Source organism: Pinus tabuliformis, chromosome 7 (genome assembly GCF_031772625.1).
Source record: "Pinus tabuliformis cultivar Carrire ecotype Pingquan chromosome 7, CPIR1, whole genome shotgun sequence".
Classification (NCBI taxonomy): domain Eukaryota; kingdom Viridiplantae; phylum Streptophyta; class Pinopsida; order Pinales; family Pinaceae; genus Pinus; species Pinus tabuliformis.
In genome coordinates, this window is record NC_142293.1 from 1,728,297,877 (window position 1) to 1,728,321,388 (window position 23,512).

At 38.0% G+C, this 23,512-nt stretch overlaps 1 protein-coding gene across 1 annotated transcript in view; it reads left to right on the top strand.

The window, feature by feature from the left end:
- Positions 1-203: 203 nt before the first annotated feature.
- LOC149255235 (putrescine-binding periplasmic protein-like protein) overlaps positions 204-23,512 on the top strand; it is a 196,663-nt gene continuing 173,354 nt past the window's right edge. Inside the window, exon 1 of the mRNA XM_089454990.1 lies at positions 204-410. Within this exon, the coding sequence (XP_089311116.1) occupies positions 204-410 (207 nt within the window). The remainder of the gene's footprint in view (positions 411-23,512) is intronic.

Here is a 23,512-nt window from a genome sequence, read left to right on the forward strand (position 1 = left end):
GTTTGTTTAATGACAGTGGATAGTCATGGCACAATTATTATTGTAACATTGTTAGATGCACATAATTGTTTAGGTGTGCATTCTGGATTAAGACTCACTTGCGGGGTGTTTGTTTAAAATGCATTATCGAGGAATGGAATTGAAGGGGTATGGGAAGTCTGCCTTTTATAGGACAGTTTAATTCTTTGGTTTGAACATAATGGATGTTAGACAGACAGTTTTGTTGTGCTTATTTTCGTTTGGTTCATTGGGAAGGAAACCAGATTGGAGGGATATCTGAGAAACTGGAATTTCCAGAGAATGAGGAGTTAACAAAAGCATATGAGAAGTGGAGGTCCAAACCATATGCCTTGACTGTACCATTGAGGATAGCAGCTCTTCGTGGTTCAGTGCCACCAGCATGGATTAAGGTATATTTCCAACCTTTCTTCACCCTTTTGAAATGCTTGGATGTTTATGTGAAATACCTTTATGATTTTCAGTATGAACAATTTCTGACCTTTCCATTATTGTTCAGTGTTTTTCCAAAAAGAAAATCCCAGGTTCGATCTTCATTGTTCTGTTTGACTTAACCTTTTGTTCTGATTCACAAATGAAAGCACGAGAATCAAATGAAACCAAAGACAAACCCAAATTCTGTAATAACCCAGTTACAAGTGTGCTAGAGGCAGATAACCCTGGTGGGCTAGAGAGAGAGAGAAAATACAAACACAAGTGTGCTACAGAAGAGATACACACATGCTTATAAAGGAAAGAAATTCCTATCACAAGAGAGTGACAAAGATATAGGTGATCTTAGGCATAAAACGCAGTATAAGAGAGATTAGAAAGAGAGTAGTTATGTATTTTTTTTACCAATACAAATGAGAGTAGTTATGTATTTTTTTTACCAACTCAAGTCTTGACTCCCAATAGTGGTTAATTGTTAATGAGCCTACATTTACAAGTGTGATGAGGCTGGGCTTATCCACTCCCTGGTATTACAATAAATGATAATAAAGGATCAAAGGATGGCCTTAGCCATGATTATAAATACGTTAATGATACATATGAATATAGTGTGGCCACGTGAAGATTACACCCATAATTCTAACATGCTCCCATCAAATGAACAGGGGCCATGGAGAGAATTATCTCAAAAGATTTACTTACCCCCTTCCCCACAATACTGAAAAAGGGTATCACCATCATATTTCTCCCCTAGGAATCCATTGGGATCCTCAACAATAGAAATCATGCTCCAGAGTGACTTAGGGGGAAGATCCTGGAATTTTGCAGGAATACCAGCAACTTGAGTAATAACATTTCTAAGTTATGGACATGTCCTTCGACAGTATATGATGTTTTAAGCTTTTAACTTGCTTTTAGTCTTGACATATAATTTGTCATATTTTTGGATTAAATTTGGAGTTACAAAACAACTGTGTTTGTTTTTTAAAGTTATAATAAAAGTCCTTAATTCTTTTTGCCAAATTTGATGGCAAATTGTATCAATTTTTACAGTGACATTTTTTTGAATTTTGTTGTTTCTGAATTTAAATACAAACACAAACCAGGTGACTTAGTGCTGATGATTTGAGCAGCAGACAGGTACTTCTGCAGAGATTAAGTGTCAAGCATGCAGGAGTTGTTTAAAACCTCTGTAGGTACTTGCTTAATTTATTAAGTGACTTTTATGATTCTTTCCTAAGTCTAACTTAGGAAAAACACATTGATTAATTAATTAATTAATGTTGGCTATTGGGCTAAAGTTTTCTAAAGAAAAGTGAATTATTCACTTTAGTGAATTAGATCTAATCTCTACCATTGATCTCAAGTGGGTTAGGATTTAATCCTAGCCATCCATCACTTAGGAGATTAGGGTTAGGGATCTAGCTCAATGAGAAATTATAAAAGAAAGCCTAAGGAGAGGAGGAAGACACATCGAATCATTGAAAGAAATTTTCTCAAGTGAAGAATGAGAGACTTGGGGCTAAAGAGAAGGAAATGTTGCAGCAGAAAATTTTGAGACAGAGGAAACTTGTGGAGGCCGATATCTTGGAAGGCCAAATTTGTAGGGCGGCGTAGATCCAGCTTGGAGGCTTGTGCAGGGGTCCATACGAGTCATGACCTACCTAAGGGTGAGTGGTTCATCTAGCGTGCTGGCTTGATGAAGCTAGGAGAGAGGAAGCCGAATTGCAGATTGGGGAAGGTGAATTTTCAGGGGGCTAAGTTTTGCAGAGGGCCAAGTTTTTCTTGGGGGTTGAGATTCCAAGTTCCATTTGTTGTATAAATTATGTTTTCTACGTGGGCCATTTTCCCTATAAGGGAGCTCTTATTTATTTTGCGTAATAGAAGTGAAGGATAAATTGGAGGGTTTAGATTTTCTGTTGTGTGATTGATTTTCTATTTGTGCTTTCGCTGCAAATTTATTGTTAAAATACCAATGTATTTTTATTTAGCAATTTAGAAAGTGAAGAATGAGAGACTTGGGGCTAAAGAGAAGGAAATGTTGCAGCAGAAAATTTTGAGACAGAGGAAACTTGTGGAGGCCGATATCTTGGAAGGCCAAATTTGTAGGGCGGCGTAGATCCAGCTTGGAGGCTTGTGCAGGGGTCCATACGAGTCATGACCTACCTAAGGGTGAGTGGTTCATCTAGCGTGCTGGCTTGATGAAGCTAGGAGAGAGGAAGCCGAATTGCAGATTGGGGAAGGTGAATTTTCAGGGGGCTAAGTTTTGCAGAGGGCCAAGTTTTTCTTGGGGGTTGAGATTCCAAGTTCCAATTGTTGTATAAATTATGTTTTCTACGTGGGCCATTTTCCCTATAAGGGAGCTCTTATTTATTTTGCGTAATAGAAGTGAAGGATAAATTGGAGGGTTTAGATTTTCTGTTGTGTGATTGATTTTCTATTTGTGCTTTCGCTGCAAATTTATTGTTAAAATACCAATGTATTTTTATTTAGCAATTTAGAAAATAATTTACTGGGTTAAAATAATTTTTTAGGTATTAAATATTGTTGGGAATGTTGAAAATATTAGCGAGAAAAGGGTTCCTTGATTTGTGCCTTAATCATAGAAGCTAGAATGAGTTCCTTCTTGTGCATTGTTAGAGAATCAGAAAGGCAGAAAGATTTCCTTATCTAGATAACTACTTGTGATTTCTTTGTATTCTTATTATATTATTTTATCTTCTTATCATCAAGCAACTACCAAAACATAAATGCATGAAGATCAAAACAACAAGGACACAGGATGTAGGCTCTCCGCCAGGGCAAAACCCCTCTCCTTCCTTCAATGGGGTTTATCTTCTTCAAGCCTTTTTCTTCACCTTTTCTTGCCTTTGCACTTCCTTGGGTTGTAGTTCAAAGTTCAAACTTCTTGCTTGAATGTGTCACAATAGGTCGAATGCACTGCTATATATAGTGGTTGAAGCTCCCTAATGAGGCCGACTTGACAGTTCTTGAGGCCGACTTGGTGGAGGAGGTTTACATGACCAAATCACATGAAAATAATTTTTATTTTTTGATACAAAATGCCCAATAAGGAGAATGAATAAAGTCACCAATGTCTGATCAACTTGCATCTGAAGTGCTCTTGCTCTTTGCTTGAAGATCTCCTCCTACACTTGCTCCAACTCTTTACTTTCTCTCACACTTCTTTTTGCACACACTCAACACTTGCTCTCTTTCTTCACAACGAATATGCTACTCTCAACTCTCGCTCTTTGCTTGAAGATCTCCTCCTACACTTGCTCCAGCTCTTTACTTGCTTTCACACTTCTTTTGCACACACTCAACGCTTGCTCTCCTTCTTCACAATGAATATGCTACTCTCAACTCTCACTTTCTCTTGTTTAAACTTTAAATAGATGAGAAAGGAGAGGAGTTACAAAATGAATTCATGCCTTGAGCCAACAATAGGAGAATCAAATTCCATGAGGGAGGAGTTACTTGAGGAGAAGTGTAACTCATCTCAAGAATAGAGAGAGAGGTACACTTGTCTTGAGGAGTTACAATTCGAATTAGGGAGAGAGAGAGTTACATTTAGACTATTGGAAATACTGAGAGTGGTGATGAATCAATTTATCTTTACAATTGTTATTTTTTACCAGTTAAGATCACTTATAATTAGAACACAAAATGAACAATGATAGAATAATAATTGTATTAATCAGAAATATCGAGGACTCCAATACTCTTTTTACAATAAATCAAATGCAATAATGTTTAGGGCTCCAACCTTAGATGAAGATACCAATCTCCAATTCACCAGGCTCCAACCTGTACTCTGCCAAGCACCAACTTGGACTTCACGAGGCTCTAACCCTCTCCACTGGCACAGGTTCCAGCTTGATCTTCTTGAGGACTCCCATCCTCTAGGGCTCCAACCCTATGCTTCAATTCTTCAAGATAAGTTCAATGGTTCTTCAAGGCTTCCTCAATGCCTTCTGCAACAAGCCCTCACAATATGTTCAAGTTTGCCTTCAATTATGCCCTCGCTTAGCTCATCAATGACAACTTTATTAATCACTGAAGGAGTCTTCAAAGCTGTTCATGTCACCCAAACTATTTCTTCCAAGGTTACTCCATGAGGTGTTCAATCATGCATCAAGGTCTCCAAGAATCTTCAATAAGCTGTTCCAAAAGGGTCCAATCAATATTCTTCAAAGCCTGTACCAAACAATTCTTCAAGTGCCTGCTCCAAAAACTTCTTTAATGGATCTCCAACAATGCATAATAATGTCTTCAGTTTGTTTTTCCCTAATCAAATCTTTAATACTTCTTCAAGGGTTCAAGGGTTGCTTTACAATGATCCTTTTCAAACAAAAGACTGACAAGGTTCCTCCAAACGATGCCCAATGAATTGTTTCAGCTGATGTCTCAAGACTGATCTAAAATCTGCTCCAAGGGTCCTCCGTGAAGATGTCTTCAATGGTCTTCAACACAGCTACTTCAAGGTGCTGCAACTGATGTATCACTTATCAAATCCAAAGGCTGCTTCTACAGGTCTGCAAAAATCTTCAGATAGGTAATTTGAACAAGCCGAGATGCTTTTCACAACAGGTATTGTAATGTGTAGTTTTCCTGAAGTCTGCAAGAAGATTTTCCCTTTGGTCCTTTCAAAAACTACTTCTATAGGTGCATGTTGCAAAACAAATCCCTTGTAGTCCCAAGATTACTGCACACAAAACGCTTCTACAGATCCGAGTCAAAAATAAAATAAGCTAATTTCCTTTCCCAGGTTCGAGGTCCAGGCTTTAGGAATTTCAAATTGGACTGCCTTTTATTTCTTCGCTCAACAGACTTCAAATCACACTGCCTCTTATTTCTTCACTCAACAGACTTTAAATCAGATTGCCTCTTATTTCTTCACTCCATAAGTTAAACGATTTAAAAAAATGCATAGAGAAATTCTTCAGTTTGGTCCGAAATTTATAGCGGTGACTCGACTTCCTTACAGTTCACAGGAACTTTATCCTTCACTTTACCGAACTTTATTAAATTTTTTAGATTTTTTCATTCGGAGTGTTCTACCGTCAATATCTAAGTCACAGGACACGTCCTCCAAGTCCCGTGTCCTGTATTTTACGTGTCAGACACGAAAACGGCCCTAAAACGTGTCGAAAACGTTTTTCATCGTGTCCTGTAAAATGTAAAACGTATTCACCGGTTTTCGTCGTGTCCTGCATCTGGAAAACGCGTATTCCGCTGATAGAAAACGTTGCTTGCATAAGCTGCAATTTTTTTTGAAAGAAACAAATAATTTTTGAGTGGGGCAGCTTAATGATCAAGTCTAGGCCCTAGTATTGATATGCTATTCATGGTAATGCTAAATTCTTAAAGTAAAAGTGACATTCTCCTTAATCTTCATTTTCATCATTTTACTTAAATTTTTAACATTACCATGAAATGACTCAGGATGTTTGAGAGTGGTTTCGGCCTCATTGGATTTCATATGGAGAAAGTAAAATTTTAGATTTCATTCAAAATGCAACAGACTTATCAATTTTTCAGGATTTCAGGATTGGGAGATTGTAATGTTTTCAGGTGACACCGCCTGCCCGGGCTACCCCTGCCACTAGTAGAGGACGTGGTCTACCTCCTATAGCTCCTACTTCTAGTTCTTCAGCTTCTAGAGCATAGCAAACTCCACTGCCAACTCCACCAGCACCAGCATCTACATCTAGAGGGAAAGGGAAAGCTGTGGCATTTTCTCGCAAGAGGGCCAGAGGAAATCAATAGGATTAGACTTTAGTTATTTTCTTATGTGCTTGTAAGTTGTACATGAACAATGAACATTGAATATTCAAGAATCAAGGCCAAGCATATCACATTCTAATTTCTAAATAGTAAATTTTGATTCTATTTATTTTTTTAAAGTGAACTATGAACTTTGAGAAGTAATTATATTTTAATTTGATTAGATAAGCTGCAACCTGCAATTTAATATGGATAAAAAGTTATATTTCGGTATATATATATATATTTATTAAATATATATAAAATGTGTCCCCCATGTCCTGTTTCCAGGTCGCTGCGTTTCGTATTGAATACTCGTATTTACGTGTCCTCCGTGTCTCGTGTCCTTGTGTCATGTGACTTAGGTCAATATATATCAATATATAGTATATTGCTTATGTGGAAAGGTATGTCGGATGGTTTAATTAGCCGAGTTGAAGTCGACTTAGGAGTATATTATTAATTTTATCATGTTTTCCAGCCACCCAATAGGAGAGTAGCAAGAGGATTTTTTTTATATAGGAAATAAAGAGATGTTAAGGATCAAGGTTTCAAGCTTGTGTCAAGTAAATAGGAATAGAAGTTAGACCCCCCTCTCTTTATTATTTTTATCTTTTATTATTATATTTTTTGTGCCAAGTAAATGGGGATTTTGGAATTTTGGATTTAGGTTTAGGTTTTCAAGATTGAGGACTTGGGGTTAGGGTTTTAGGGTTGTAGTAGTTTAGGGATTTCATTAGTCATTAGGGTTTCATTAATAAAGGCTTAGGGTTTGCGAAACTTAGGAAGTTATATGCACTTTTCATGTGACTTTTATTGGAACTAGGTATTATAGTCAAACATGGGGATCAGGGTAGGACTTTAATAGTTCTTTATATTAGGATTCATCATTTAGGTTTTAGCAATGCATTTTGGCATTAGGGTTTCATCATCATAGCTAGGGTTTCATTATCATAGATAGGGTTTCATGTTGGGACTTCTAGGATAAGTATTAAGAACTAGGGTTTTAGCCATCTTCGACAATGCCATATTGACATCAATGACAACTTTGACTAACATAGACATGAGAAAAAATTTGGTGAGAGTTACAAATCGAATTGAGTGAGGGAGTTACAAGTGCATTTAATGAGGAGTTACACTTTTGCCATACATCGAATTATAGTGGGAGAGTTGCATTCTCTTAAGTGTGGAGTTATTATTTTATTCCAAGAGAGAGGTTTGATTTGCCAAGTAAGAGATTGTCAATTTAATTGACTTATTCCATGAGACTATTGAGAATTCATTTTTATTAACCCATTAAAGGTGAATGACTTTAGACTATTTTATAAATAATAGTAGTAAAGATAAAATATTAATTATTGACTTGTATAATCATGATTGATTTGATTTTAAAGTGGATTCCATCATGATTGATTTGATTTTAATGTGGACTCCATATGTCGAGATCATCTTTGATCATTTAGACATGAATTTTTATTTTTGGAAAGTCACGTCCAAATTGAGATGTGACTTACTATTTTTAGAATGTCATATTAAAATTGTTAGGAATGAAATTTTATTAGAGGTGGTTCAAACAAAACTAAAAGATATGATTTCTTCTAGGAGAAATTCATCCCTGAGCTGCCAAATTTTAACATTATAAAAATAATTTTCTTTGATCTTTACAATAATTTTTCTTTTCTTCTTTTTATAAATACAAATGAATTACATCATGTCATGAGCTAGACAACAATTATGAAGACCGATACTAGTTACATTTTCAACACTCCCTCTTAACTAGGGAGGTATTCATAATTGTTCAACTGGTACAAGGATGACCTCAATTTGAAGTGTTCCAAGAAGAGTACAACATATACAATGCTAGATACCATCAAGGCCAAAAACTGCCAAGGTATCAATCAAGTGTCATCAAGGCTACTTTCCAAGACACTAACTCAATAGGGACTAAGGTGTCATCAAGGCAACTTGCCACTATAGGTACTGTTGCACCCATTTTTTCAACATTCCAAGGAAGCAAGATCCAAAGACTTGAAGAGATTTTTTCAAAGTCAGAATCATCAACCAACAATTTCTCATGTCATTGTAAACCCATTTCGCATGTTTGTAATGTAAATAATGCTAGTATGACCGTTAAATTATGTAACAACCTAGGTAAGCCTATGATTTTTGCGACGAATTTCATCTTAGGAGGTTTTTCGTCTCACTGATTATCCTGTGTTTCTAAACACAGATGATTAGCAAAATTTTTCCATCCAGCCTCACCCCAAAGCTTGGGTGGAATTTATTGTCGAAGTCGTAGGTGAGTCCTAGTGTTTTAGTCGAGTTTATTGTAAAAGTGATTTGGGAATAATTTAAGCTAATTAGCTAAATTATTTTATTACAAATCACTTGGTCTACTAGATCATATTGTGTCGCAGAATTGGGTAATATTATGAGGGTCTATAACGAACGAGTATTCCCCCTTTGAGGGTTGAATTTGTAAAATCTTATGTAAACAATATTTTTAGTGCATGGTCCCTCATAGTTAGACACCATGGCTAAAATATTTGAGGGTGGAAAAATAATTAATTCCCCTCACGAGTCAATTAATTAATTTTTCTGGCAAAAATAAAATTAAATCCTAAGCTAGAAAATTAATTAATTTAGAGTCAAAATTAAAATGTTAGAGAAATTAATTTCTCCAAGTGGAAAAATTCGTGGGTTTAAAAGAAGTTAATTTTTTGAGGCCCCCCACCAAGGGAATATTGGAAATTTCAAGAAAATTTGGACCCTTGGACCTTCGTGGTTAAGTGAAAGTCAATTTTTTGAGGAAATTAATTCAAAATAATTATTTTTGAACTAATAAAAATGGTTTTAATGAGAAATTCAAAAATTCTTCAAAAGTAAGTATTTTCGACAATCGAGATTAAAAGTTGATCAAGGATTTGTTAACAATCGAGATGATTTTGACGGGGATCAAACTAACTAGCCGTTGTTTTCCACTTGGAGGAATTTCTCTATAAATAGAAGGCATTTTGATTGTATTGGGATTATGATGATCTTTGGTTTGATGTAATTTTGTAAATGTTGGTGTGAAGGCACTATTCTGTTGGGAACGTTGTAAATTCCATAATAAAAGACTTTGGGGTACAATTCATGGTGTCTTTGTCTCATTGATCTGTGGTATGTGCTGGGTATGTGCTTTCTTATATTGCGCTTCAATATTATTTGAATTGTTATTTCATTTGTAGATGATAGGAACATGCTATTGGTAAATTTTGGGCTTACTTTAGGTGATCCGATTCATTGTATGTTCTAGCAATTTCTTTTTAAGAAAATATATAGAGTTTGCAGGTTCCTCGACCCTTGGGCTCCAAGTTCACAAACTGTGGGCACAGGCTGATCTTTTGAAATACATCTAGCCATTGTCAAAATTTTATTTAAAAATTATTTCTCAAAAATCTTTCGAGCATTGTACACTTGTATATTTTGTAAATAGATTTTGTGTAATATTTTTTTTTTTGTAAATAAATTTTATTTTTAACCCTTGTTTTGCAGCTGGGGTTTGGGGTTTTTGGAATTTTGGTATATATTGGGGTTTTGTGCACTCGTAATTTTTTTTGTGTGCAGGTGAGATCAAAGAAAATTTGTTGGATTAGAGCTAAATCTAGGCCCTTGAGGGTAAGATCTAGTCTCTAGAATTTTTGCAGGGCCAACAATTGAAGAATTTTGGGTAAATATTGAAGATATAAAACAAAATCACTTTCTTGGTGAGGGTTTCAATTCTTTTAGGGCCTCCAAGCCCAACGCCACCTTCTTGGGCCTAGCGTGGCCCCTTCCAACTTCAGCATCAGCCCTTTAGGCCTTCTCAGGGCTAGCTGCAGGCCTTCTAGGGCCTCAACCTGCCTTTGTTGCCTCTATCGTGGGCTTGGATGCCCTCTAAACCCCCTCGACCTCCTCCTTTAGGCCTACGCAGGCTTGGTTAGCCTCTCTAGCCCTCCACTCCCTTTTTCTTCTCCTTCGTCCTCCTCCACTGCCACTTCTCCTCATTCTCCTGCCTTCCTTTCTCTTCTTTCCTTCTCGGCCTTCCCTCATTCCCCCTTCTCTCCCTCTGCTGTGGCCTCCAGACCTCCCCACCTGCTCCGTCTGCCTTCCCAAGCTCTACCGTAAGCCTATTTTGGGCTTCCTCTCCTTGATGACAGCCCCTTGTGGGGTTTTCTCCCTCTCGACAGGCCTTGAGCCGTCTCTTCTATCCCTCTTCATTGCCTCATTTGCCCTTTGGCATCTCTGTGGGTAAGCATTTGAATTCTAAAGCTATTATTGGTGTTTTTCAGTGAATTTTCAAGCCATCTTTGGTGGATGTAGGTACCCAAGCCATTGGACAAGTTGGGCAAGCTATTTCTAGGCCTTGTGCCTCAAGGGTTTGGTCTCTAGGCTCTTCCGTCACTTTTTTTTTAGCTACAACACTCTGATCTATTCCTAACAGTGGCAAAAATCTTCATTTAAGTACTATAATAACCAATCATAAGTTGCCTAAAGCATTGACAAATTTATTGCATAAGTTAAGCACTCATAACTTGACTTGTTTTATGATTTGATTGACTACCACAAGGTTGCTAAAGTCTGAAATCATAACAGTGATTATAACATCGTAAAAGTGCTTAATTCATTGCTAAATTGGTCTTGGAAGTGGTTTTTTGGTGGTAGATTGCTTTGTTTGCATCTGGCATCCCAGTTAAAGGAGCTCTAAAACATAAGTTACATATTGCTGTCATGACATTGGAATACAAGTTACATAAGTAATTTCCTTGCGTACACTCTTGATAATAATTGTTTCTTGTTTTCATGATTTTATGAGTTATTGTGAAGAAGGTTGCTAACATTTGGAATCTAACACATTTGTTGTTGTGAGTTGGTTGAAGTTTCATAAGATCACATCTAATAAATTCACTCACTAAAGCTCTCTAATCTCAAATCACTTTGTGTTGAATGGTTCAAGTTTCTTTGGGGATCTTGATCTACTTGTTCCCTTAAGTTATTGACATTATTGTGTTGAGCATCTAATTGTCTAAAGAACATTGCTAATCTCAACAAGAATCATTGGATAATAGCTCTTGTTCTCTTTTGCCATCATTGGTTTGTGGTTGTTTTGAATCCTTGGCATATTGGCATTTACCTTGTCTAAATATCTTGAAAGGTTTCTAATTGTTTCAAGGAATCATCATTGGAACATCTTGAGTAATTGTTAGTGGCATCTTGTATTGGAAATCATTGGTTAATTGTTAAGTGGATAAGTGATCTAAGTTTCGTTAATTGCTATCATTTTTATTGGTTAATATCTTGTGGAGGATATTTGGTCTTGTCCATGTTTGGCTCTTGTCAAATTGTCACTTTCTTGTGGTTAAGATTGTATCTTTTTTTTTTAACAAGATCGGATAGTGGATATATTACCAAAAGTTGTGGTGGAGCAAGCTCCTATTACAATCGACTGTAGCATAGAAGGAAACTAAGCAATGAGATGGGAGCGCAGTCCCTTCTCCTATGCATGTTTTCAAAACTTCATATATTTTTATGACTATTCTTGAGTACTGCCTAACATATTGACCTACTAATAAAGCAAATTTACATAACATTGATTCTCTGATAATTTTTCATGGCTTGTAGACTGACTGCTCCTGAGATGGCTGTTTCTTCTTGTCATAGTTGACCGAGTTCTCGCCTTCTTGGCTCATGGTGTTGTTTTTGAAGTATGTCACTGCTTCCTCTAAGTGCTTGCATTTAGTTTTTAGTGCATTGATCTCTTCTTTATGCATTTCCATGTTCCTTTTCTGGTAGCTATACTCCATTCTCATTTCAGATCTGATATCTTTCAGTGACTCTTGTAGTCGATTAATCATAAATTTGTTCGCTTTGCATGCATCATTCCTTGCTGCCTTTTCAATGGGGTTGAATTCCATTTGATTTGCTTTCTTCTTATTCCTCTTGTGCTGCTTGCTGTTCCTTGTGTTGTTGTGCTTCCTGTGTCTTGTGTTGCCTGAAATATTCCTTCTTCTGCTGTTACTGCCTGCTTGCCTTTTGTTTTGATCTTTAATGCTTGCTATAGCTTGGTGATCCTGAGTGTGACAGACAGGGAGGAGGGGCGCTCAGGGGGGAGAAGTAAAGAGGCAGAGGTGATCACTAGTGGAGGAGTGAGGTTGGTGGTTGGAGGTTTGCACAGCGTGGATGGCTGGAAGTTTGGAAGAGGAGAGGATATGCAGAGTTCGTGGGTAGTGAAGAGAGAATGAGAAGGGATTTAGAGAAGGCGAGGGCACTTGGAGCAGGGCAGGGGATATGAGGGGCGAGTGATGCAAACAACTTTGCCTGGGATTGGAGATGCGGGAGATGTTACATTTCCAAGTGTATTTGTAGAGGCTGAGGCTGTCCAATGCCTTTCACTGATGGGATGGATTGCTGCGTGGTTCTTGTGACCATGATCGCAATCGTCCTTGTTGCCAGCACAATTGCGATTTTTTGATCTTCTATGATGTTTCCTCTGAATTCTCGTGACCTTCTACTTATTTTTGCAGAGATATTCTTTTTGTTGAGATCTTATTGTTTTTTTTTTAATTTCTTTTAGGAATGCACGCTGTTCCTTTTTTTTGATAAGATTCATGCTTGTGATCTTTTGGAGGAGCTTATGGGACAGAGGTGTGATAATCCTCTTTGTTTTCTTGAACGCTCCCTTTAGTTCTTTTCACTGCTTGATTAGCGAAATGGTCTGCCTGTTGGTTATGAGTTCGCAAAACATGTCTGAAGATCACATCTTCTAAGCTTTCTAAATTCTTCCTGATTCTCTTGTATATTTTGTTCATGAATTCATTGCTTGGATTTTTGTGATGGGCCATTGCCTCTATTATTATGGCTGAGTCTCCTGTTATAATGGGGTCTTGTATCGCTCTTTTTTTGATTATACTTGTTCCCATTAATAGGTTGTAGGCTTCAGCCTTATTATTTGAGACTTCTCCAAGTCCCCATTCATATGTAACATTTTCTTTCCCATCCGGATCAAGAATAACTCCCCCTGCCCCTGCCTTTCCAGGATTATGTTTTGAAGCCCCATCAAAGTAGAGACAATGTCTTCTCTGATTTTTTTTCCAAGTTGCGAATTCTTCTTCATTCAGTCTCATTTTCCAACTATGTTCTGAAGTTTTCCTCCTTTGTCCTTTTTGTCCATTGTTATTTATTATGGCTTTGTTAAGCCAATCTTTCTCTTCTTGTTGAAGAGTGTTGTAGTCTGTTGATGCTGTTCCTTTAACATTAAGGATTTCAGAAGTTAATCCCCATGTTTTTGAGAGGGTTTTCCCTATTCTTGGAGTCTGGCTTTTGAAAATGCATTTGTTTCTCGTCAACCAAATTTGCCAACAAAGAACTACTGGGATGCACTTCCAGATCCTCTGTATCGTTCCTCTTTGTTGTGTATGGATAGGCCTTCTCCAAGGTTTGGAGAAAATCCGACAGAGGCTTTTCAAAATTTATATTGATTTCAAGAGGGCTTATGAGCTGTTTCCAACACTCTTTAGCGAAGATGCAGTCTTGAAATAAATGTTGAATGGTTTCTTCTGCCTGCAAGCACATTGGGCATCTTGATGGGCCTTGGAAGCCTTTTTTTTTAAGTTTTCACTAGTTAAGATCTTCCCTTTTAAGAGTGTCCAGGTAAACATTTTGATCTTAGGCAAACTTTTTGATTTCCAAATTGTCTTCCAAAAACCCTAGTCTTGTTGATTTGGTTGTTCTTGTAGGATTTTGTATCCAGTCTTGATTGTGTATTTTCCACCACTTGGATCCCAAAGGAAGTCATCTTCTTCATCGTAGTTTATGGGTGCTGCCCCTTTAAGAAGCTGCCTTAATTTGCTCCATTGCACTTCCAGATTTGCAGGGATTGTTAAGATTTGCCAATCTTGCCATTCTCTTTGATTCCAAAGAGAGATTGAGTGTAGAGTATTTAGACCTTTTCCTCTCATCCATTTTTGAATACCTTCAATTTTTGAGTGAGTTTTTAGAGGTTCCTTTCCCATAATTCTATCCTCCCAAATCGATATTGTTTTTCCATTGCCTGGGATTTTAGAGATATAATTGCTCATTAAAAGAATTGTCTTTTTTACTAACTTCCAGGTTTGAGTACATTGTCTTGATGGGATATTTCCAATCAACAGACTTTTCCTAGAGTTGTCCATGTATTTTGACTCTTGAGGCGAGTGGTTTTTTCCACCAGCTCTCTTTCCCTGTGATCAGTGTCCATATTATTTTCATTCCTAGGGCAACATTCATGAGGCCAGGTAGCCGGATTGATAGGCCTCCTTGTTCATATGGTAATACTACTTGCTCCCACCTGACCAAACTGAATTTTTTGTTTTCTTGCTTCCTTCCCTGTCACCAAAAGCTTCTTAGGATTAACTCCATTTGTTTGTGGGCACTTATTGGAGCCAAGATTATTGCATATTGGTAGATTGGTAGTGCTGCTAGGAGTGCTTTAATTAATATTACCCTTCCTGCCATATTTAGCCACATCATTCCCCAGCTTTGGATTTTGTTTTTCATTTTTTCAATCTGTTTGGTCCATATTTCTGCCTTCATGTTTTCTTTTGAGATGGGGAGTCCCAAGTAAAAGAAGTGAGTCCATTTTTCCTGTATGGGGATTTCTAGGATTTGTGAAATCCTTTGCATGATTCTGGGAGGGGTATTCCATCCATATATTCTGCATTTTGTGTTGTTTAAGAGCCCACCTGAAACCTGTAGGAAATCATCCAATATTCTTTTGAACTTTTTTGCAATTATTATTGATGCCCCTCCCAATAATAGAGTGTCATCAACAAAAAGAGAGTGGTTTATGGTCTTTACTCCTCTTGTTATTCTGAGCCCAATGATGTTTCTTTCTTTTCTTTGTGTTTCCAAGGCTCTGCTTAAAGTTTTCGCCATTATAATATATAGGAAGGGAGAGAGAGGGCATCCTTGTCTGAGGCCTCTTGTGCTTTGAAAGAATTCGTTGGGCCTTCCATTTATAAGAGGAGCAATCTAAGGAGTATTGATGCAAGCCTGGATGACTTCTATTATCTCTCTTGGAAATCCAAGTTTTTTGAGCACTGCCATTAGATATGGGAAGCTGACCCTGTCAAATGCATTTGCCATATCCAGTTTGATTATGATTCATTTTTCTTTTCTTTGCATGCTGGAATGTACAGTCCTGTACAATAATTACATTATCTATGATCTGCTTGTTGGGCACAAATCCTCTTTGGTTTTTAGATATTATTGTTGGGAGAACTTCCTTGATTCTATTTGCAATTATTTTTGTGATGATCTTATACGAGGAATTGCAAAGGGAAATGGGGTGGAATCTATTGAAGGTGGAGGGATTGGATTCATTTGGGACTAATGCAAGATAGGAGGATTTTGTATTGCTTCATATTTTTTTTTTGAAGACATTCTTCACCATTCCTAAGAAGTCCTTTCTTATTGTATTCCAATGGTATCTGTAGAATGATATTGTAAAACCATCTGGCCCTGGGGCTTTGTCTGGATGTAGGCTCCATATGGCCGCCACTACCTCTTCTTCTGTTATCTCTTTGCAAATTTATGAGTTTTGTTCTTTTTTTAATTTTTTTTTTGTATGCTGTAGGAAGCTTTCATACTCAGCCGTTTCTTCTCTGGCTGAAAGTAAATTTTTAAAATGCTTGTGGGCTGCTTTTTTTAGTTCCTCTGCACCTTTGACCTCTTGACCATCAACTTGTATTTTTTCTATCTGATTTCTTGCTCTTCTTATCTTAATAGTATTGTGGAAGAAGGAGGTGTTTTTATCCCCTGCCTTGAGCCACAGGCTTCTAGATTTCAATCTGGCCTCTTCTTCCTCTTTCCTGTTTTCCTTGTATATTTCCGAAAATATCTCCTCCTCTCTTAAATAATCCTATTTGTCTTCTTCTTTGCTTTCTTTTTTAGTTTGTATGCTGTCTATTTTCTGTTACAATTCCTTTTTCCTTTATTTATTTATTTATTTCATTTGCTCTTGCCCATTCCTTTAACTTGGCTCTTAAATTTTTTAATTTTGTTTCCCAAATATATTGGCGTGATCCTGATATTCTTGGTGCCCATGCTTCCTTGATTAGTTCGCTGAATTTTGTGTTGCTGTTCCATATGGGGTTGTATTTGAATGGAAGCGGTCCTTGATTTTCCGTTTTGCCTATCATTATTGCCACCGTCTTATGATCAGATGCCGTGGTGTGTAAAATTTTAGATTTAATAGAGCTGTGAACTGCTGCTATGTTTTCTTGAATCAGAATTCTATCCAGCCTTTCTTTAATGTTATTTTTGCCCATTCTTTTGTTGCTCCAGGTATATTTTCCGTTGTTTGGGGGAATGTCTACTAAGTTGTGTTGCTATGTTTTCTTGAATCAGAATTCTATCCAGCCTTTCTTTAATGTTATTTTTGCCCACTATTTTGTTGCTCCAGGTATATTTTCCGTTGTTTGGGGGAATGTATACTAAGTTGTGTTGTTCCATTATCTCTTCCAAAGCATCCCTTGATGGGTCTGTGTGATATGCCCCTCCAAACTTTTCTTCTATACTCTTACCAAATTTAAATCCCCTCTGAGAATTATTTTCCTAGTTTGTATTTCTTTTAGTGCTTCCTTTATGGTGTCCCAACATTGCTCTTTTTCCTTGTAGTGATTGGGGGCGTATATGTTTATGAAACTGTACTTCTCTTTTGTGCTTATTTGCTTTAGATCTGTTTGTATCCAGTGCTGATCTTTTTTTTGTTGTATCAATTCGTAGTGCCCTTTCTTCCATATTGTGCAGATTCCTCCTGAAGCTCCTGTTACCTGTATTGCTTCCCCTTCGTAATTTTTGTTTTTTATTTTTTTATTTTTTCCATTTCATGGCTATTTGTTTTGGTCTCTTGAATCATAAGAATGTCTGGATTTTCTTTTGCCAGAATGTCTCTTGTGGCATTTTCTTTAAAGGGTGATCCCATTCCTCGGCAATTCCAGGAGACCACTATCATTATTTGCTTGTTGGGTGGTGCAAGGGGCCTTTCCCTCTTTGTTGGCTTTTATCATTGTTTCCTGAGCTTCTTCCCAGAAAGGATTCCATTGGTTGTTGCGTTCCTAAAGCCATTTCCTTTGCTGCCGCTTCATCCCTCAGTTCTTTGTTTGACTTTCTTCCTACTTTTTTTTGATGTTCTACATTTTGAAGAGTTTCCTTTGACTGATTTCTTGTTAGAATTCTGTCTACTGAGGGAAGGGGAGGAGATTGAGTGTTTGAGATCGGAGGGGATGCTGGGGGGTTGAGAGTATGGGGGGGGGATCTGGGGGATGGGGGGGCTGAGGAGTCCAATGGCCCAAAAGCATTTAAGCTAATGAGAGGATTGTTGTCTGCTTTTGGTGATGGAGAGAGGAGGTCAGAGGATGCAAGGGGCTACGAAGAAGGGTGAATGGGTTGTTTGTTGGTTGTCTTCTTCCTTTTAGCCTGTTCCCGTTTGTTTTCAGGATCTTAAACCTTTTCATTTTCATTTTCTTTTTTTTGTACATCTATTAGCAAAATGACCATATTCGTGACATACCTTGCATTTGAAGGGGATTTGCTAATAATCCAGTTGTTGAATATGCGTCCACTGATCCACTGTGATTTTGATCGCTTCTCGAAGCCCTTTTCCTAGATCCACTTCTACGTAGATTCTAGCACATGAATGCATATTTTCCTTTGGCTCGCACCTGTCTATGTATTTCTCGACTACATTTCCTATAGCTTTAATTGAATCGTCTCCCCAGCAGTGAAGGGGAAGGTGCGGCAACCTGACCCAGACTGGGACAGCGTTGGGTACATCCATTTCTAGATCAAAATCTGGTGTCCATCTGTTTAGGTACAATCCCCTTGTATCCATGAAGTATGGGCCATTCCTAAATATCAGATTGCGATCCTCCTTGGTTTCGAAGTGGAAGGTGTAGTACCCTCTTCCACAGAACCTGATTGAAATTTTCCCATTTATTGACGCAGTCTAGTTCCTTTCTACCCATTTTTGGACGGTCTTGGGTGAGGGCCATAACCTAGTAAACTGCCCAACTAATCCACGCTCCGCCAGGGACAGAGCTGCTCTACGGGGGAGAGCGGGGGGGAGGGAGATTTCAGGGATGTCTTCCAATATTTTAACAAACTTAGTTATTGACGGTCGATTCTTGGCCGGACCCATTGCAGATATGAGAGAGGCGAATGCTTTTGCTGTTCCTTCATTTTCTTGTTGGTGATCAGAGAGAGGATCTTTGTCCTTTGGAGAATCCATCGAGCTAAGGCCTCAGCAGCAGGAGGCCGCTGAGGGGCAGCTGCGTGTTGCGTTCTCTGGCTAGGGCTGCACAGATCCGTTAGCAGCAACAACAACACGCGTCTAGTTAAGATTGTATCTTATTGATAAGTACTTGTTGATATAAGTTGGAGTCAATTCATAACTAAGTACTTAAAAAACATTTAAACAATCTTAATTCACGACTCACTCATAACCTTGCACCTCATCCTAAGCTAGTCTTGCATTTAATAACTTACCTCGAAGCATAAGCTTGGTTGATAGAGAATAGGACACTCTTTCTCAATTTAGCTTGAGGGACTTAGCACCTCTTTAGTGGTTAACACGGTGACCTTGCAGTCGTCAGAGCCACAGTCTCTGCAGCGCTGGAGGCATTGGGTGGTTGGAACACAGGGGGAGGTATTGTTAATCAAGCCTTTGCTTGCTTCCTGTTGGCTTCCATCCCACAACCTACTCTAGAGACTAGTTCCAAAACAGTTAAGAAGAAGGTTACAATTAGAATAGGCATCTAAGTTAAAATCAACTAAGATTTTGCATTACACCTAGCTTGTAGGATTTGCACTTCATCTAGGATAGTCAAGCATCTAAGTAGCGGTTGTTCATCCAGTTACTTGGTCTTTAATTGATCTAAAAGCAAGTTAGTTGACTCCATAAGGCACTAGTCTCATTGATAATTAAATCTAATCCTTTGAAACTTGCTAAAATCAACCAAGTGGCTAGGCCATTCAATCATGTCTCCCGGACTCGTTGGTTGCCAACTTGTCCTTCATTTCCATCTTCCATAAGGACTCACCCCATAGTCTGTTGTTGGGAGACAACTAGAACAGAGTGGTTGGGGATTAGAGTGACAACCCTCGATCTGAGTCATTGTCATAGTGCCTATACAATCCGAGCGACAACAGGTACCATCAGGTTATAACCTTGGTATCAATCCAACTGGATATAGATATCATCTAGGCCTTCATGCCAAGACACCAACCCTCTCAGGGATCTAGGTATCATCAAGGTCAAGATATCATAACTAAAACAAAGCTCCATATCATCAAGACCAAGATACCCTCCCACACAAGGATCTAGACATCATCAAGGCCAAACTATAACTGAGATCTCAATACCAACTAAGCCAAGATGTCCTCCCAAGTACCATCATACAGACACACAACCTAATGTACTCATCTCTCCCTCTTAACCAAATCACCAATCCAAGCATGCTTATCAAATATTTAAACTTCTCAGGGAGAGATCAACACATCAACTACTTGTTCATCCATCAGAACATACTGTAGCCTCACGACCCCAACTAGTATAAAACTTCCAATATATTGGTTCTTACTATCAATATGCTAGCATAAAATATGGGTCTTCAACTATTTTGATGCTTGCTTAGGTCATCATAATATCCAAACAAATCTCGATGGAAGCTTCCTATTCCAACTTCTCAAGCAACACCAAACTTAGCCTCAACACTTCTCAAAACAATCAATTCTTATTCATGACTTTCATCAAAACTAACCACCAGTAGTGCTTTAGCTATTCTCTGATCTCATTCTCTCCTTATGGCCTTCACTATACGTACGACTGTTAGTCATGACACATCATGTCCTCCCTCTCAACTAGGGAGATAAGTCCATTATCAACACTTTTATTCTTCCAGCTACACAAGCTCTTTCTTTTGCATCATCATATCATCGGAGAACTTCGACCTTCCAAAACTTTATTCCTTTTATCTTCATATGGCAACAAGGTCATCTTTCAATCATCAATGTAAACTTCAATGTCATTAGGGTTCTTGTAGATCGCACATGCTCATCATCATCATAAGGTCATCATCAAGTATGAGGTAGGCATACCTCTTTACAACCTCTTGCAAACTATGTGCCTGCAAATCTCAACAACAAGTACAACCAAGCACACAAATATATATGTACAAGAGCATGAAATTAACTTTATCAAACTAGGGTTATCATGTTATCACAAGGAGAGCATCTAGGGTTATCAAAACTTTGAATAAGAAATTAAAATTTAGATGTTCAAGACCTAAACTTAATTAGGGTCACAATCATAGCAGAAGCAATGAACTAGGGTTACACTTTCATGCCCTAGACTCTTACAACAACCTTTGCTAGGGTTTTGTTACAAACCTTAGATATTATTATCAAAACTTTTATATTAAACCTTAGATATCCAACAACTAATCCATGTTAGATTTTCAACCATAGCGGAATCGTTTGCACCTAGGGTTACACTTTCATGCCCTAGAATCTTATATCAACTTCTACAAGGGTTTTGTCATAAACCCTAAATATTATCATCAAACCCTAAAAAGATATGGTTTTATTGTATGCCTTAGATACCATCAACAAACCTTAAAAATCAAAAGGCTAGGGTTTTACCAAAGTGAACAAATAACAAAAGATAGTTATTACAAGGGTTGATTTAATCTAGAGATAAAACTCCCTAACAATATAATACTCTTCATGATTCTATAGCAAAATCCTAGACATGAGAGAGTCATTGATATAAAGCAATTTTAAAGACAAAATGGTTGTACCCTTTTATATGATGAAGACCTACAACAAATCTTGTAATCTTATACATACCTTGAGTTCCTTCATTGCAAACCTTGTAGGGCTTCCTCTTGAAGGGCTTCCTCTGCAACAAAGCTTCTTACAAGTCTCCCTTTGAAGGCTCCCTCTGAATCTAGCCACAATCCTTTCTTTTAGAATATTCCCGCAAATTTTTGTGAAAAGGTGAAAGCTTCCTCTTGATATTGCATTAATCCATACTTTGTGAGGGATTCCTTCAACTTAACAAAACAGCTAAATTTTTTTCCAACAAAGCATATTAAATCTATAAACCCTAGGAATCAAAAGAAAGATTAATCCTAGTGTCAAACATAAGATAAACTCTACAAGACCTAAAGCAATAACAAAGGATATACAAGGGATAACATCCCTAGAGACTTAATAAAATAAGTCTTTAACCTCAAAGTCCTCAATTTTGTTCTTCTTTGGTGGAGCTTCATCAGTGGCAACAATGGCTTGATCTCTTTCTCTCTTCTTGTTCTTAGGATTCTCAGGACATTGGTTCTTATAGTGTCCCATCTTGTGACAATGATAGCATTCTATTTTAGAAAGATCAATCCTCCCATGATAGTTCTTCTTTGACCCTTTAAACTTCTTATTTCCTCCCTTCTTCTTGAAATGAGCAGAATAGGCATTTGAGGTGGTGTTTTCGTCATCCTCTTTGTAGGAATTTACAGGGTAAGTTCCTCAGAAAGAATACCAAAAGGACACCGCTCACAACCAGATCACAGATCAATACACCAGTATTTTTGACGTGGTTAAAACCCTCAAAGAGGGAAACAGTCCACGGCCTGTCCCAACGTGGGTACTACAGGCAATTTATTAATCAAAGAATGAAAATTTACATAAGCTTCTCTCATGCACGAATTACCCGAACAATGACCCTCCATGCGCTTTAAATAGAACTCATGGACCAATCGGGTGTCAAGCCACGGATCAAGTGTCGGTAATACCGAGGAGAGAATGAACCGTCGGATCACTACATATCGTGACCGTCGGATTGTAAGTTACAAAATGTACAACAGTAAAGAAACACACTTTACCTAACTCTATACTAGACCAAGTTGAACTTAACTATTTCCTATGTGTCGGAATATCCTAACATCCCCCCTTAAGAACAACTTGGGATAGGATTGAAGGATTTACAAATATGACACAATAGGAGAAGGAAGGAGGCACTAGAGCCTATCCCCCCTTAGTGACAACTTCCTGAACTCCAAGCATATATCGAAGTTTAGTGAACTTCGCCTCTGTGAGAGCCTTTGTGAAGATGTCTGCAACCTGATCATCTGTTGAGCAATATTGCACTTCAAGAACATGGTCATGAATGAGCTTTCTGATGAAGTGCATGTGTAGTTCAATGTGTTTGCTGCGCTGATGCTGGACTGGATCTTTGCATAGCTGAATGGCACTTTGATTATCACACCAAAGTGTGGTTGGATGTTGCTGCTCAAAGCCAAACTCTGATAGGATCTGACGAAGCCACAAGGCTTCCTTACTAGCTTCCACGGCACCACGATACTCTGCTTCTGCTGACGAAAGAGAAATGGCAGCCTGTTTCTTACAAGCCCATGTAATAGGTCCTGAACCAAGAGTGAAGACATAACCGGCAGTAGACTTCCGATCATCAGGGTCACCAGCCCAATCAGAATCAGTGAAACCAACTAACAGAGGAGCTGCTTTGGCACTGTAATGAATCCCAAACTGTACTGTACCTCGAACATAACGAAGTATTCTTTTAGCTGCTTTCCAATGACTTTCACGGGGGTTTTGCATAAAACGAGCAACAAGGCCAACAACAAAGGAAAGATCAGGACGAGTATGGGTTAAATACAAGAGTTTTCCTACAAGTTGACGGTATAAGGTAGCATCAACTTCAGGAGAAGTACAAGAGACTGAAAGTTTGACTCCAGACTGAAAGGGAGAAGGGGCTGGCTTACAGTCTTCCATGTGAAAATGACGAAGAATATCACAAGCATACTTGGACTGGGAAAGGAAAATACCCTCCTTGGATTGCAAGACTTGAAGACCGAGAAAATAGTGTAAGTGTCCTAAGTCTGTCATTTCAAATTTCTTTTTAAGGCTGGACTTCACATGGTTTATAAGGTTGGGATCACTACCAGTAAGAATAAGATCATCAACATAAAGAACAAGGATGATAAGAGAGTTGCCCACTTTCTTGGTGTAGACAGTATTGTCAGAATGACACCTAGAAAAGCCAGATTCTAAAAGAAAGCTATCCATTTTGGCATACCAAGCCCGAGGAGCTTGCTTGAGGCCATAAAGGGATTTCTTAAGTCGACAAACAAGGCTGGAGTCTGTTTGTATGAAGCCAATGGGTTGTTCCATATAGATTTCTTCCTGCAAGTCCCCATGCAAGAAGGCAGATTTAACATCCATC